This window comes from Anabrus simplex, chromosome 1, assembly GCF_040414725.1.
Source record: "Anabrus simplex isolate iqAnaSimp1 chromosome 1, ASM4041472v1, whole genome shotgun sequence".
NCBI lineage: Eukaryota > Metazoa > Arthropoda > Insecta > Orthoptera > Tettigoniidae > Anabrus > Anabrus simplex.
In genome coordinates this window covers 1,722,598,910-1,722,615,487 of record NC_090265.1, presented here as the reverse complement: position 1 = coordinate 1,722,615,487, position 16,578 = coordinate 1,722,598,910, and the positions used below count along the sequence as shown (strand labels likewise).

Genomic DNA, 16,578 nt, shown 5'->3' with positions numbered 1-16,578 from the left:
TGGAAGGCAGAAATACGGATGGCCCAGCGGGCTATACGACCAGTACGACGCGGCCTACCTAAGACCCAGCTTAAGGCTTGATTATCTGTCTCCAGGTCGAATTTGACATGTTCCAGATAGAGACGGAACTTCTCTAAGGCGAATAAGACTGCCAAACCTTCGAGCTCATAGATGGAATACTTGGCTTCTTGAGCCGACAATGTCCTAGACGCATAGGCGATGGGGCGCCTCCCTAGTTCAGTCTCTTGAAGAAGGACTGCAGCTACCGCTGACGACGATGCGTCGGTTTGGACAATGAATTTCTTCGAGAAATCAGGCATAGCAAGTACAGGGGCATTACAAAGAGCTAATTTAAGGTCTTCAAAAGCGGCTTGTTGAGAAGGTCCCCACTCGAATTTGATGCCTTTCCTACGAAGAAGGTTTAAGGGCGCCGCTCTATTAGCGAAGTTAGGAATAAACTTCCTGAAGAAATTCACCATACCAATGAACCTGGCGATACCTTTAATGTCCTTGGGAGGTTTAAAATCACGGATGGCTTGTGTTCTAGAATGATCGACCGCTACACCATCAGGTGACACAATATGCCCTAGGAAAGACATAGAGGGCTTAGCAAAGGCAACCTTGGACAACTTAACAGTTAACCCAGCCTTACGAAGGCGATCGAGAACTTCTCGCAGATGATCTAGATGTTCTTCAAAAGTCTCAGAAAATACGACGACATCATCCAAGTAGTGATATAAGTACTCAAATTTGATGTCGGGGAAGACCCTATCTAGTAGCCTAGTGAGTACAGCTGCTCCCGTGGGGAGCCCGAAAGGCACGCGGTTGTATTCGTATAAATTCCAGTCCGTGGCAAACGCTGTAAGATGTTTAGACTCTTTGGCAAGTGGAATTTGATTATAGGCCTGATTCAAGTCCAAGATAGTAAAGAACTTGGCCTTACGAAACCATGAAAAACAAGAATGAAGGTCGGGAAGGGGCACAGATTGTAACACCACCTTCCGATTGAGAGCCCTGTAATCAATGACAGGCCTGAAGCCTCCTTGGGGTTTCGGGACTAAAAAAATAGGCGAAGAATACGCTGACTTAGAGGGCCTAATAATACCGTCCTTCAACATCTGATCGATGATTTCTTTTAGAGCCTTCATTTTAGGTGGAGATAGCCTATAAGGTGGAAAACGGACAGGAATCGAATCCGTGACCTCAATTTTGTATTCAATAAGGTCAGTAACACCAAGAGTATCAGAGAACACCTCGGGAAACGACTGACACAATTTGCGAATACTATCAGCCTGCTCCTCAGGTAGATGTCTAAGGTCTAACAACATCTCATCCTGGGTAGGCGAAATAGAAGAACATGATGCAGAATTACACTTTAATAGAGGGATATTACAATTAGAGGCAAATTTGAAAGTGCAAGACCTACTCTGAAGATCGAGCACAAGACCAGTGTGAGAAATAAAGTCCGCTCCCAATATAATGGGGCACGACAAATGCTTGGCCACAAACAATTTAACTTTCCATGTGAATTGAAAAATACGAATTTTGACATATAAGGAACCGAGAATTTCTAATGGAGAGGAATTAGCCGAAACGTATTGGATCGCCGACAAACAATAGTTAGGAAGCTTACAAACAGATTTCAATTTTGAATACCAATCAGCCGAAATAATAGAACAAACACTACCTGAATCTAAGAGAGCTGTTATAGGCTCGTTATTTAACTCAATTTTGAGAAAAGGGACCGGTGCGGGGGAATCCGCCGCAATCCTAAGACACTCTTTGGGACCTTCAAAAGATGAATTTGAAAATTGCTCGTTCCCTGAATTTACAACCTGTTTACCCCGGGCTGAGTCTCGGGAAGATGGATTAGTCGACTCAGCCGAAGCCACTAGTCACTTTTTATTATTGGCATAGGTGGAATTTGCACCAGAAGTTGAGCAGGAGGGGGTGCTATTCGAATTGGGACAATTCTTGGCGATATGTGATAAAGCCCCACATTTAAAACAGCCTTGTGATGACTCGGCTCCATTCCTTGTCCCACTTGACTTGATCAGTGGACACTTGTTGCGCAGATGGTCAGGCGACCCGCAAGCATAACATTTACGGGGATTGACTGGTCGGCGAGGTGGAGGCCGAGTATTACTAAAGGAAGGCGGGGGTTCTTTCGCGACACGCAAAGAATCGGCGTATCTAACTCCTTCCGCTGAGACGGCCAATGCTTCAAGTTCAGAGAAAGTTTGCGGGCACGCCGCGAAACACAAATATGACCTGTAGGGTGGTGAAATCCCTTCCACAATAGCTTGTACAATCTGATCCTCAGGGAAATGAAGAGCAAACACCCTAGTATAAAACTTAATGTCCTGTATGAAATCAGCCAAGTTTTCATCCAAGCGTTGTACACGGTAATAGTACTTCTGAATAAGGGAGGACCTGGCCCTAGCCGGGATGAAGTTAGCTAGCAAATGGGCATGGAAATCCTCAATAGATGATTGCTCAGCAATGGCTCTTACGATTTTATCTGAGAGAATACCAATAGCATACGGATAGATAATTTGCAAAATTTGACATGGAGAAAGAGAAAACACAAGGGCATGATCCTGAAATTCAACTAGAAATCTTAAAAAAGAAATTACATCACTGGTGGTATTAACGGAAAACTTAGAGATACCTCTGAGCAACATTGCCAATGGATGAGGCAAGCTGCTAAACCCGGGTGACATAGTAGGTAAAGGTTTCAATGGCAAGGAAGTTAATTCAGAACGGATGTTACTCAATGATGCACGACGTTCAGATTCGTTGTCCAATGGGGCAGGGATAGTTTGAGCAGCAACGGTTATCCTATTAACTTCTCCCTTGGGAGGCGCTTCCTCACTACCTGCATTCACTGTTGTGGGTAGATCGCTTTTGGGAGGAACCTCCCCTGTTAACAATTGAGTGACCTTGCTAGATAATTCAGACATATTTTCAAGCAGCGTACTAGCTTCCTTCTTCTGAACGTCATTCAACTTTAGAGACAACAGATCGTTAACCCTATTCGAAAAATGATATAGCCTAGCTTGCACACGCTTAATTTGATTAGGAGAAGGATCATTTTCATCAAAAAAACTAACTACAGAAGCTAGCCCAGTAATATTCTCCGTGATCGTGGAAAGAGAGTCGTCAATTTCTTTTTCTCCCAAATTGGGGATGAAATGGGCAAATCTAGGGACTCTCTAAGCTTGTTTGTGTCTACTGCAACCGTGCCTCCAGATTGTACATTTCTAATAGTCAATTCATAGATAAGCTCCTCCTTGCGCAAATAGTTAAGATGGAGAACATCGCGAGGGCCGGGCATGATGACAGAACAATTTTGAAAAACTCAAAAAATTCCAGCAACTGGGAAAATAGTTAGAGTTCGGAACAAACAATGTTTAGCCGTCAAAAGGGGCTAAATTGAGACCCATTCAACCACGCTCTGCTACCACTTGTTACGGAGTTTTCCGTGGTAGGTAGAAGTGAAAGAAGGTGCGGGTGTGAATAGGTCTCCAGCTACGAAAGCAAAATTAATTTAAAATTTAACAAGGTTATATTTTCTTTTCAAAAACAAAGAAATAACAAGCATGGCAGGTACAAAGTAGCAAATCAAAAAGGGTAGTTACAATATTTACAGGAATTGGGCTTCGCGCCCTGATTTTACACTGCTTGGGCAATCAGCTCAGTTTTACCCCAAACACGAGTTTTAACAGAGGGGCAGAAAACCCCATTCATACCTAGGAGCCCTTGCTCCAAATTACACAGAAAAGCCTCCACGAGGCATACAACACTCAATTTTCAAAAGAGCCACTCGCTCTCAAAATTTAAGCCTCTCCCAGGCCACACCAAACTCCACCTTCAAGTTGTCCTCACTGGACATAGACACAGGGGTAAAATACCCAACCTACTGAGGTCTATTAAATAAAAATGGGCAATTACATGACCTCTAAAATAACAATTTGAGAGGAGGCGATCTTGCACTCCTAATACACTTGTTTTTAAAAACCTAATCTGGCTCTAGGCCACTAATGCAAGGGCTAATCCCATACTACCGAAGTGACTTTAGAAAAGAGCAATTTGTTTTACATTAACGAAGAATAGGTTGAGAAAATAAGTTCACCTCAAGAAAATGTGAGTGGGAGCTCGAGAGGGTTAGCACTCTCTATCCCAATATGCAGCTTAAAAGAGAATAGAAGAAAAGATCGTTACATTTTAGGAAAAGGTTACATGGAGGAACGCTTCGCACCCGCCCCGAGAGTTAAACTGCTGAGCTAGCAAAGAAAGAATTTATTAATCGGCCATTACCTTATTGATGACCGCTGCCGAGGAAAGAGGCGCTTCCCGCCTCCTGCTATGTACTTTATACACTGAAAGATGGAACAGAAGTGGCCCGGAGACCCTAAAATCAGCAGTTTATATCCTCTCGCGGAAGGTTCTAGGCGTTAGGGGAATGAAAACACCCTCCCACAAACTTTTTATTGGCTCGGGTACAGAAACATATCCAAGTTGGGGGAAGATACATCGGATTGGTCGGAAATAACTCAAAGAAATTCAGGATTGGTTAAATGCAAAACAAGGGGAAAGAGAGGGGTATACAGCCAACTTAAACAATAACTGAAAAAAAAATTAGCAAAGACAAACATTTGAAATAAAAATTTCTCCAACAAAATAGTTCTTTGACTTCGCACTAGGTTGCACTATTGTTGATCTTCAGTAGTGTCCTCTAGAAGAGAAAGTTCACACTTCTTACTTCAAGCGAAACAAAACCACATCAAAAATGACACAGTTCAAAAACTCAAAATTTTCCACGTGGTGACATCTTCTGAGAAAGTAGAGAATTAATAGCATAGATAAAGTTCAGACTTCCTCCAGCAGAGGAGTTTCAACTGGCGCACATTTTAAATTAGCGGAGTGGAGGTGTACCGCCCGGTACAAATAGTATCAAAACTGACGACTACAAACTGGTAGCTAAATTAACATTCTAAAGAGTCTCAAAATTCACGACTCCGGGCAGCAGGTGCCTGCGATGACCGCATGAGGGATGAGGTGCGCGGTGAACCACACACCAGGCCTCTCCAGTGGCCTCCAGCCATTATTATAAATTTATGTCAAAGGGAAAAAGTACATTATATTAGCTTTGAGACCACAGCGAAATATTTTGATAATAATAATAATAATAATAATAATAATGATAATATAATAATACCACCTCTGTCTCTTTCATTCACCAGCCATTATTTTCCCCTGTGGGTTTGGGTGGCAGAATGACATCCACAGTATCCCCTGCCTGTCGGAAGAAGTGACTAAAAGAGACCCCAGGGCTCTTAAATTATTTGAGAAAAGACTAGATAAACTACTGATAGGCAATCTGCCACCTTGGTGACTTCCCTAAGTGCATATCAGTGGTGATTGATTGATTGATTGATCGATTGGTTGATTGATTGATTGATTGATTGATTGATTGATTGATTGATTGATTGATTGATCGATTGATTGATTGATTGATTGATTGATTGATTGATTGATTGATTGATTGATTGATTGATTGATTGATTGATTGATTGATTGATTGATTGAGCTTGGGTTGGCAACCACGGGACTCTTAGCTTAGTCCAAGCATTGCTTCCACTCACTTTTGGCAGACTCCTTGCTTTCATCTATCCTAACCGATTTATTCTATAGGTTTTACTTACCCTAATTTAGGCATGTGAGTTGTAATCTTTGGTTTTTAAGGTGTAATTACCATTATGCCAGGAAACCAATTTAATTAGAGGCGATGGATGAATAATTGTGAAACCGAGCGAATGGCTGTGCGGTTTGGGTCACATATGTGTCAGCTTACATTCGGGAGATAGTGGGCTCAAACCCCAACGTCGGCAGCTCTGAAGATGGTTTTCTGTGTTTTCTTATTTTCACAACAGGCTGTACCTTAATCAAGGTCATGGTCGCCTTTCCTGTCCAATCGTCGTCATAAGACCTATCCGTGTCGGCGCGACGTAATGCAAATTGTAAAAAAAAAAAGAGAAAAGATGAATTGTGAAATTTTCAAATTGTCATCACTTTTGTAATTTTCAGGGTAGATCAACGAAATTTTGTACATATATTTACAATGTGATTGATGAATTTTTTAAACTATAACCTTCCAGCCTATTTTCATTCTTGCTACTTATCGCACCATTCATGTTCATTTTGTTAAAAAAAACCCAGGGAGTCATCACGTAGAAAATTTGTTTACATTTACTATGATATAAGTAAAGCCCAGAATTTTATGCAGTAATAGGTTAGAATGCAAACTAATTTGGTTATTAGCAGCTGTTGTCTGGGCCGCTCTTCTGTAATGTAGTGAGAGAGAGGGATTCTGATGGGCCGAACCCCTAAATTTATGCAATTCTCATAGCACAACCGCTGTGCAGATTAGACTATACTTGGTACTCGCTTCAGTAGTTTGCATTCTATCCTATTACCGCTTACAATTCCTGGCTCTAGATATAAGAATCATCATTAACTGGAGAAGTTCCTATGGATTTTATTTAGATGAATTTTAATGTATTTTAACATTTATTGTTCATTATTTCGAAACTCCGCGAGACTCCAGTTTCCGACGTAATACTCGTAGATATATCAAAGAAAGATTCGAGTGAAATTTACATTAATTGAGAAAGGGAGCACCCAGTTTAATTAAAATTCTATGAATCGTTCTCGAAAAATAAAGTACCTCTGCTTTGAAAACTGTAAGTCAGAGAACACGAAAGAAGAAGGGAACTAACGAGAGAAGTGTAAAGGATCATGAAGAAGAAGAGGAAGAATACAGTCATGGGCGATATTCAAAGATTCTCATAAACTTTGCATTAGCAAAGCTGATACACTCGGCAATGGCAAATCCTTATTCTGAATCCTGTAGACCGGAAGAGTTGGCCGTACGGTTAGGGGTGCGCAGCCGTGAGCTTGCATCCGGGAGATAGTGGGTTCGAACCCCACTATCAGCAGCTCTGAAGATAGTTTCAGTAGTTTGCCATTTTCACACCAGGCAAATGCTGGGGCTGTAAGTTAATTAAGGCCACTTTCTTCCTATTCCTAGCCCTTTCCTGTCCCATCGTCGCCATAAGACCTATCTGTGTCAGTGCGACAAGCTGTACAATAATGAACCTGAACCTTGCAGTTTTCTTTCACTTGCCTGAACACTCTACCAAACCATGCTCTCTAGAACTACATAACGTACGATTTAATCGCAGTTGAATGTTGATTACACCACTATTTTAACAAGAAATGTTTACTAAGGATTCAAAAACAAACGGAACGTTAGGCGCTAAGAAACGGCCCCTGACTTATATCACACGGATCGAAGCACGCGTATCGAATAAGTAAACGCTACAGCCATCTTGAATCTGTTACCAGATCATCTGTCAAAAATTAATGCCGCCCTCAGAGTGTTCTGGTGTACTGTACGCCTGTGGGTGGTTTGAGAGTGTGTTTCAGATTATGATGTGGTGGCAATAATGATAGTGAGGTAGGCGGAGGGTGAAAACCGATGTTGGCACATAGCCTACCCCTATTGAATAATAGAAAGGTGTCTGCTCAAGGCTAAAGTCTCTATCCGACGGACGAACATTTGAGAAAGGGGGTTTTGCTCTTGCAAGACCTCAACGTTTATATTAACTAATCCATTAACAACTTTATTTTAGGCACGACATTTTGGAAATATGTCTTCAATAATGTTATTTGCTTTATGTCCTACTATTTACTTTAACTGTTTTATGAGGCGCCGATGTGCCAGAATTTAGTCCCGGATGAGTTCTTTTATGTGCCAGTAAATCTACTGACACGGGACAGACGTATTTGACAGTGGCGGCCGGTGGACTGTTAGGTCGGCAGGGGGGTGGGGGCATATTACTTTTCCCCACACCTGTTTCTTGACAATTTTGACAGAAAAGAGAAGAGTAAATTGAGATTTTAAGGCTGCCCTTATCAACTGTTTTTGCCATTTGTATATACAATGATGATTACATTTAAAGGATACCATAACTGAGGATCTGATGTGAAAATTACGTATATACAAAATTAGACAAGCTTTATTTGACGAACTAGATAAACTGGAGACAAATAAGTCCTCCAATAAGTAATAGGCCTAACGCAGATGGCTCGAATGTGATAAGCGGGCAACACACAGGTATACAGACAAGAATGAATGCTGTACAAACGCAATTTTTCATGGTTACGCCTATCAATTTAACTGGATTATCGAGCGTTGTGCATACCACAGCAAGCAAGTGAAAGGATTTTAAAAATTGTAATTCAGAAGGATTTTCCACGTTTTCCTCCACATCTTCCAAACGGACAGCCGTATTAGATGAGATCGTTTAGAATGTCCCGAAAAAAATCCGCTACTGGATGGAATTTTAGGGCAGGATGCGTAAGAACAGTTTTCGTCTGCAAAAATGAATTGAGTAAGATTTTGGATGATTGTACCGGTTGTTCTGATCAACTGAAGGCGCGAGTAAAAGTTTGGGTCTAGAAGCTCGTTCTTTAAAGCTTTAGATAGTCCCAGGAAAACACGACTGTTAGTTTTTTCAATGTGCCCCTTAAAAATATAATCTAACTGGACCACTAAATTAACCAACCCACGAAAAATTCCAGGATTATCGGATGAATCGGTTTCATTGTTTTCTCGCAGTGTGAACTCAAATTGTCCGCAAAACTTAATGCAGTCAATCGTTTTACTGAGTATGTAACGGTGTTTCGATACTTCCTCATTGACCTGTTTAATTTTCAACCTATACGCACTACCTACTGGCACCTGATGTCTACCTTACCAAGCATCGTGAACGGAATACTATTGTTTATCCTATGCTTTTCACTAGATTAGTTTGTTTTACTCATTCAAGTGCTTCAGGTGCCTAACACCAGTTAATGTCCACGCGAGATCACGAGAATTCATAGCCTAACCCGTGCAGCAAAAGAATGTACTATATCATTTTTTTGTTATTTGTTTTACGTCGCACCAACCCAGATGGGTCTTATGGCGACGATGAGGTAGCATAGGCCTAGGAATGGAAAGGAAGCGGCCGTGGCCTTAATTAACGTACAGCCCCAGCATTTGCATGGTGTGAAAATGGGGAAACCACAGAAAACTCTCTTCAGGGCTGCCGACAGTCGGGTTCGAACTCACTATCTCCCGGATTCAAGCCCACAGCTGCAAGCCCCTAACCGCACGGCCAACTCGCCCGGTACGTATTTCTTATCTCACATCCACACAACCAGTCTGCGATTGAATTTTCTGGTACAGCCACCTTTATTTTTGCAAGGATTCTGAACCTGTGTAATATTTAAATCAGGTTTCGGATATCCTAGAATTTTCAGTTCTAATCTACTGTCAACCGAAAGACGTCTACTCTTGAAAATAGTTCCATATAATTAATTTTCAAAAGCAGGAATAATTAACCGCCCTAACATGGTTAGAATGGATATTATTATTATTATTATTATTATTATTATTATTATATTGTTATTATTATTATTATTATTAAGCACAGATAAAGAATCAGGAGGATATCGCTATCACCACAAGCGGCTCCGAAATACAATCGCACTGGTAAATTAACACACTACTTTCAATGCTTAATAGCACACAGAATAATCATCACGAAGTACGAGCATAAAGAAAGGTTACAATCAAAGAGTACAACTACAGACCAGTACCACCGCACTCATTCAAGTCTTCCGCGCGAAAACGAACTCGCTCACTGCTGCCAACCCTCACGAATCGCGGGATGCAAGCCAGAGGCCCGTGTTACTTCACCTTTGTAATTTGAATCAACATTCCCTGTCGTCACATATCAACTGAAGGCGCGGGTAAAAGTTTGTGTCTAGAAGCTCGTTCGTTATAGCTATAGATAGTTCCAGGAAAACACGACTGTTAGTTTTTTCAATGTGCCCCTTAAAAATATAACCTAGCTGGACCACTAAATTACCCAACCCACGAAAAATGTTACATTTCATTATCATTCATTATTACTTTTCGTCTTCAAATATAAATAAAATAGGGCATACAAGGTCATTAATATATATATATATATATATATATATATATATATATATATATATTAAAGGAGTTTACTAGGAACAGCTTTGGCAAATCCGTCCGTACGTTCTAGTGGACCGATTTGCTTCACTTTTGTTTTAATCTCTCCGGAACTACCTGCTGGTGAATCACGAGACATTAATAGATTTCTAAGTTCAGCCAATTTTGAGTAATCATGAAATCAAGTCATTGAATGATCACTCCAATAATTGCAGGCGAAGGCTTACCCTAACCCGCAATACATTCTGTACTTAGCATGTTGCTAAGCGACCAACACTTCTCTTCTTCTTCTTCTTCTTCTTGCGTTCCGGCCTTCTAAGGACCACGTTACAATTTCAATTGTTCCTCCTTAGTTGTTCTTTCCTTTTCTTCCAGTATTCTTTCATTGTTTCACTGTGTTTCTTTTTCCTGTCTTCAGTCCACTTTGTGCCTGTTTTGTTTTCCTTCCTCCCTTGGAAGCCTTCCATTTGTAAGAACTTTCTTCCTAAAAATCTCTAATATATATAAATAAAATCGTTGGGGGCCCGCTGTCTGTAATTTCGTTTGTTTTGCCAATTTTTCAGATATTTATCCGTTTTAGGTCAATTCAAGACCGAATCGGTGGTTTTTACTTTTTGTGTCTGTCTGTTTGCTTGTTCCACCATCACGGCGAAACTGCTGGATAGATCTCGACCAAGCGATATAATATTTAGAGTACACGCATCCCCGGAAAGGTCTTGAATATGCATATCATTTAAAATATTTAAATAGACGGGGGTTTATAGGAAAGCCAGAACGGTTTTCCTCCATTTTCTCTTATACTATTGATTTTCTGTAAACTCCGTGGACTGTATGTGAAACGTCTCTTCATTATAAACAACTTCTGTTTTGTTCATGATTTAGCTTACTCTTAAAATGATGGAGAAAATTACTATTTTCTGCGGGTATCATGCTCTGTACTGAGCAGACAACGGACCGACAACGAACCTACAGGTTACCATGGCAACGTCTCTGGCTGCTAGCCAGCAGGGAAGTAACGTATTGCTATGTTCGTCATCATTCCTGTAAATTCGTGGTTGTTCCTTGGGTAGAAAGCAAGAGAGACGTCAATCGCCACTCTGCGGGATTCTGGCGGAATATTGTTGGAGGTTATAACCATTCTCGAATAGCTTAAGTAATAACACCATTAGTCATCTTATATTTTCATCTAAGAATCCCTGGGCCTACATTTCTCTTCTGTTACCGCTTTCTTATATCCATAACTCATACCGGCATAATTTATTGAGGGGCATTTGATTTTGTAATACATCGACTTGGTATTCACATATTTGTCCTATCCGGCTGTCCTCCCTTATAATCCTATTTTCTATTAATTTCAATTTTAATAACTGTATTATTTTCTTCTTTAGGTACTCTGTATATACTGTATGCGAGTGCTAATCCCGAAACCTGGACACTATTTTATTTGAGGAAATATTTTAAGCTATGAAAATGTATAACTTTTGGCCCCGGAAAATATCGAAATATGGATGGAATTTTAATGACGGCGCAGACCTTCGTTTCGGGATAATTGGCGGCTAACCGGTAAGTCGTATTACAAAACAGATAGCATAATCGCCGTTCTATTTGGAGACATCAACAACTTTGATCGTATGGCTTATTGCCCTGTCTCGTTGTTGATACGTTAGATAGCGCTGCATTTCTCGGTTATAATCAAATCTTTCGAACTCGACTGCGACTTGCATTACGAAAAAGGGCCTGTCTTTATAATGAAAACTCTCAATATCTATCGTGAATGGCTGTTGCCAGGTGAGCCTGCCATTATAGCAGAAACTCCTGCACTCGATTGTGATTGGCAGTAGGAATTGTGGCTTGCCAATATCCTCAAAACTTCCCCAATGCCTACCTTACATCGAAAACGACGTATTCCGTCCTCCCTGTTTTGCTTCTAGGATAGCGCTAAGAGGCATGCGATTTAATATAATCTTACTCTCTGCCTTTACAGTAATTTACGGAGAAATCCGTGTACACTGTAGAATACCGTAGTGAAGCACGGGTACATTTGCTGGTATTCTGATATAGTGATTTTCATCCTTAGTAATGCCATTGCATGCAGCCATATTTTATTACTAACTGTCAAGCATCTGATTCCTCTGATTACGGAATAATACTATACCTTGCTAGATACCCTATGATTCTCTAACCGTTCTCAGCTTCCAAATACATTCTGCTAAGAGAAAAAGTCTATGTACAAACAGACCCCATCATGACATGTTTCTTAGACATTATCTGGGAACACCTATCGAAGGATAACCTAGCTACACTAGAAAGAGTGAAGGCCATACATCTTAAAAAAAGTTCTCTGCTTGGCAAGAAACGCTCATTCCAGGCAATAATCTATGAGCACACAAGACAACCGTTCTATATGAACTGTGATTAAAAATACCATTGCCTTCCACGACATAACACCAAGCATGATGACTTCAGAATGGATGAGTTCTGACTACGAACTGCGCCACACCATAACGCGCGCTTCTTATTAAATGTGCATAAAACCATTGAAAAGGGCAGGGAAAATAAGACTACGACAGGCATATCAAGACGAGTTATCTGACCTATTTATAAGGAATGCTGCGGCCTCTAGTTATTATTTATTGTTATTACATGCAGCCATGGCTGGCGCATACTCGTCGAGGTGTTTGTGAAGATACCTTTACTCCTACGGACTTTGTGACGTACCCACTTTGCCCACAGATGTATGACAAATTTATAGCGTGGCGGGTCACTTTAATATTAAATAAATAAATGATATGTCATTGTTTCTCCAGAAACAGTATCCCAAGGGCGCCAGTCTTCAAGCTTATGGCTTGAAAACAAAAGTAGATAATTAATAATAATAATAATAAATAATAATACGTAATGAGACTCAAAAAACTCCCAGGGGTGGGGTGAACGGAACACAAATCATTAAGTACACTAACTTGGAATTTAAGGATCATTAATAATCATTTCATAAAATACAAATTAAAACAGCTATTTATTAAGATGAAAACGTGACGTAACGGCGTATTAACGAAATCTGAACTTACGGAAGCAAAATAAAAAGTGAATGAAATTAACTTTAAGAAAATGAACTGTTGCGCGAAGACTTGCAGTAACTTATGCCATAAGCTCACCAAATGTAGACTCTGTTGTCTTGAAGCTGAAGATGGGTGGATCTCTCGTACAGGCTGCCTCATCTGTTGTTGGATTCCATTCCTGCCTCTACATTTCCTGTCTTTAACACTTCCTACTGTACTCCTTACATAAAGTCGTAATGAGTCCTAATTTTAAATGCAAAACCACCATGGGTTATGTTCATGGAGAGAATACACTTGTATTCTTCCTTATTACGGAACAGTAGCGTAGCTAAACTCATAATAAAAGCTCTGCTCCCCTATACCAGTCAGAACCGGTCTCCCGTTGACTACCTCTCGTCATTGAGATAACAAGTCCCAATGAGAGTAACTTTTGAGTAGAATATACTCAGATGCGAAGTGAACTAAGTTAAAATCTTCTCCGATGTGTAGACGTAGAATGAATAAGTATATAAATGAGAAAGTCCGGCTGTCCGAATGAATGTCCTCTCCAGCCCTTGTCGGTGGTATTTATCGGTTCACAAGTCTCCTTCCATCATCCATATCACATGGTCCAGTAAGATTCGAGGTCTCATCCCTTCTCCGATGTATAGCTGTCAATCCATCACGTTGCTTCATTACGTTCATTCGCATAGGCTGAACTTTCCCGCTGAAATAAAGCGTCCCCAAGCCGAGTTTGAAAAGTGGGTGTTAATAATGTATCAACTGTATCTTCATGAGGTGGAGAGGGTAAGGTCTCTCGTAATCTCGATGACGTACTTTTCCTGGAATTGGGCTGAAATTAGTCTGCTGACTCTGGTCACCTCACAACGGCTATTGGAAAATTTACTGCAAGTTATAAATATGCGTGATGTTGAAATACTTTACCCAATAATTTGTTCGTTCAGAATACGTTATAGCCGCGATACAAAGAAATGAAATGATGATTGAAATGGATGATAAAGACCCTATATATATATACATATTAATTTAAACATGACCTATCAGTGATTAAATATATACATCTTATCAATTAAATATATAGTTCAATAATTAAAAACCTTCAGTGATGTCCCAAACATCACAACTTTGCCGTGCTTAAAGCCCCTACCCGCACCCTTCGTAACAGGGAAACAGCCCACCAGCGCGCTTCCCTCTTACGTTTCACCCCCCTCACCCTTACTATATCCGGGACGGGAGTTCGAGAGTCCGTGCCTTACTTTCAACCTGAAAATATTTACCAGCAAACTGCGCGCTAAAATTTACTCACCTAAGTTTCATATTGCCGAACAATCTTCCTTATTGATGCGAATTTACAGTATTGCGATGAATGTAATATTCTTAGCATTACTCGAGTCCAGTTTTTGACTTCAAATATCGAGAGAAACTAAATTTAAAAGCCCTCTCGTTCTCTATGGAGGACACTGTCTGAAAGTCCTTACGAGTAGGCCGCTACTGGTATTTGTGCACCCTCAAATACCACCGGACTGGACCAAGATCAAACCTGCCAAGTTAGGGTCAGAAGGCCAGCGCCTCAACCGTCTGAGCCACTAAGCCTGGCGAAATTGACCGTTCATATACATATTTTTTTAAAATAGCATTTATTCGACGTTTCCTGCCATCATATTACCCTATGCAACATTTTTGTGTGGATAAAACCCAGCTATAACAGACGTTTATAAAACCAAATGTAAGTTTGAAAATTTACCTGACTGTTGCTATCTTGATTGTGACCAGGGATTGTACAGTTTTTCTTGGAATCCGAACCAAAGGATAGTGATTTAAGAAATCACCTACGCGCTTTGTGGTTTCAAATATAGATTCACACGCCGAAGGGTAAATATTACCTCGTTGTTGTTGCTAATGTCTTGAATTGTATCTGAACTGAATCTTACAGTCCTCGTTCCAACCACCTTCCACCTGGTAAGCACCACTGGCTGCCCCGAAGAGAAAACCATCTGGGAACTGGTTGTTAGAACTGGCGCCCTGTACAGCTCCGATGGCTAGGAATCCGAGAAACAGTAGCCAAGTGTTGACAGCGCGTATCATCCTGAAAATGATTACTGTACCTCTGCGAAGAGACGATGATATACCGGTATCAGGTAATGAACCGTTATTTCACTGAAGGTCAAGTACCACTTAGCAGGTGGTAAACAATTAGACACGTCAAGCCCGAAACTCAGTTATATAAATACATACTTATCGACCCAAGGACTTAGGTGAAGAACCAAGGCACCTACTTATATCTGATTATAGAATGTTGTTTTGTGTATGAGCCCTTGAACTGGTATAATAGATTTCTCCAATCCTCTAGATATTGAAGGTAGTTGTTTTATTACGAACATAGTACTTACCTGCTTTACTATCGTGTGATTCTTGTATAATAAAAAATGCTTTTGATATTCAGTATTCAATTTCGTAGGATGTAATAACAATAATAAACATATGACTCGATGGACAGATCGACACTTTTCCGTGTACTAGGAGAATTCAAAGTATACGCTAAAACAAGAGAATTAATCATGCAAACACTAACAGGCAGGCACCACTTCAAAGGTTAAATTTTTGGGAGAATTGTCTGAGCCATTTGATGTTAAAACAGGAGAGCGACAATAAGATGTGCGGTAACCTCTATTGCTTAATTTTGTTTTGGAAAAAGTGATTAAGATTTGAGTAAAAGGAAGTTAAAGAAATAATCCTTGGCATACTTCGTGAAAATAAAATTAATTTACAGTGTTTGGCCTTCGCTGATGACTTAGCAGTCTAGTCAGATGACAGGAAGTGATTGCATCCATTGAAAAAATCTATGGAACTGCATGCAGAACAAGACGCCAGATCTCATACCAGAAACCCATTGCATGGAAGGATCTCTTCGGTACCCAGATGGACAACCAATGAAAACCCAATATGGAAAAATATCCCAAGTTTCTAAATTAAATTACCTGGGAGAAGTCATCCAACCTTCAGGACTGAATCCTGAAGCAAACAGAAAAATGATCTCTAACCCACAGAGAGGGTACAGACTCACTTGGAACATATACGTATAATCAAGAAGCCATATCCCGAAATGCAAAACCAAGGCATTACGACATTCTAAGCAAGCCTAACGCACTGTAATTTGCATCTGAAACACTGATCATTGTAGGCAGATCATTGATTAAAGATGTAAGAGAGAATAAACCTTAGCGATTTGTTTGGATCAGTCTGTACAGGGGGAATCTGGATGATAAGGAAATCTCATGAGTCATGACTAATACCAACACTCAGAGAAAATCTCAGATACATTAAAGAAGAGACGTTTGAAATATTACGGACATATTCACAGATAGGGAAAACAGAGACGGACCATAAGAATTCTGAACCACGCCCTATCAATGAAAGTTAAAAAAA

General features: G+C 40.3%; 1 protein-coding gene across 1 annotated transcript in view; it reads right to left on the bottom strand.

Moving 5' to 3' along the window:
• Window positions 1-15,237, bottom strand: part of LOC136864071 (myrosinase 1-like) — a 37,928-nt gene extending 22,691 nt beyond the window's left edge. The window contains exon 1 of the mRNA XM_068226637.1: window positions 15,084-15,237. Coding sequence (XP_068082738.1) covers window positions 15,084-15,237 — 154 coding nt within the window. The remainder of the gene's footprint in view (window positions 1-15,083) is intronic.
• Window positions 15,238-16,578: the final 1,341 nt, after the last annotated feature.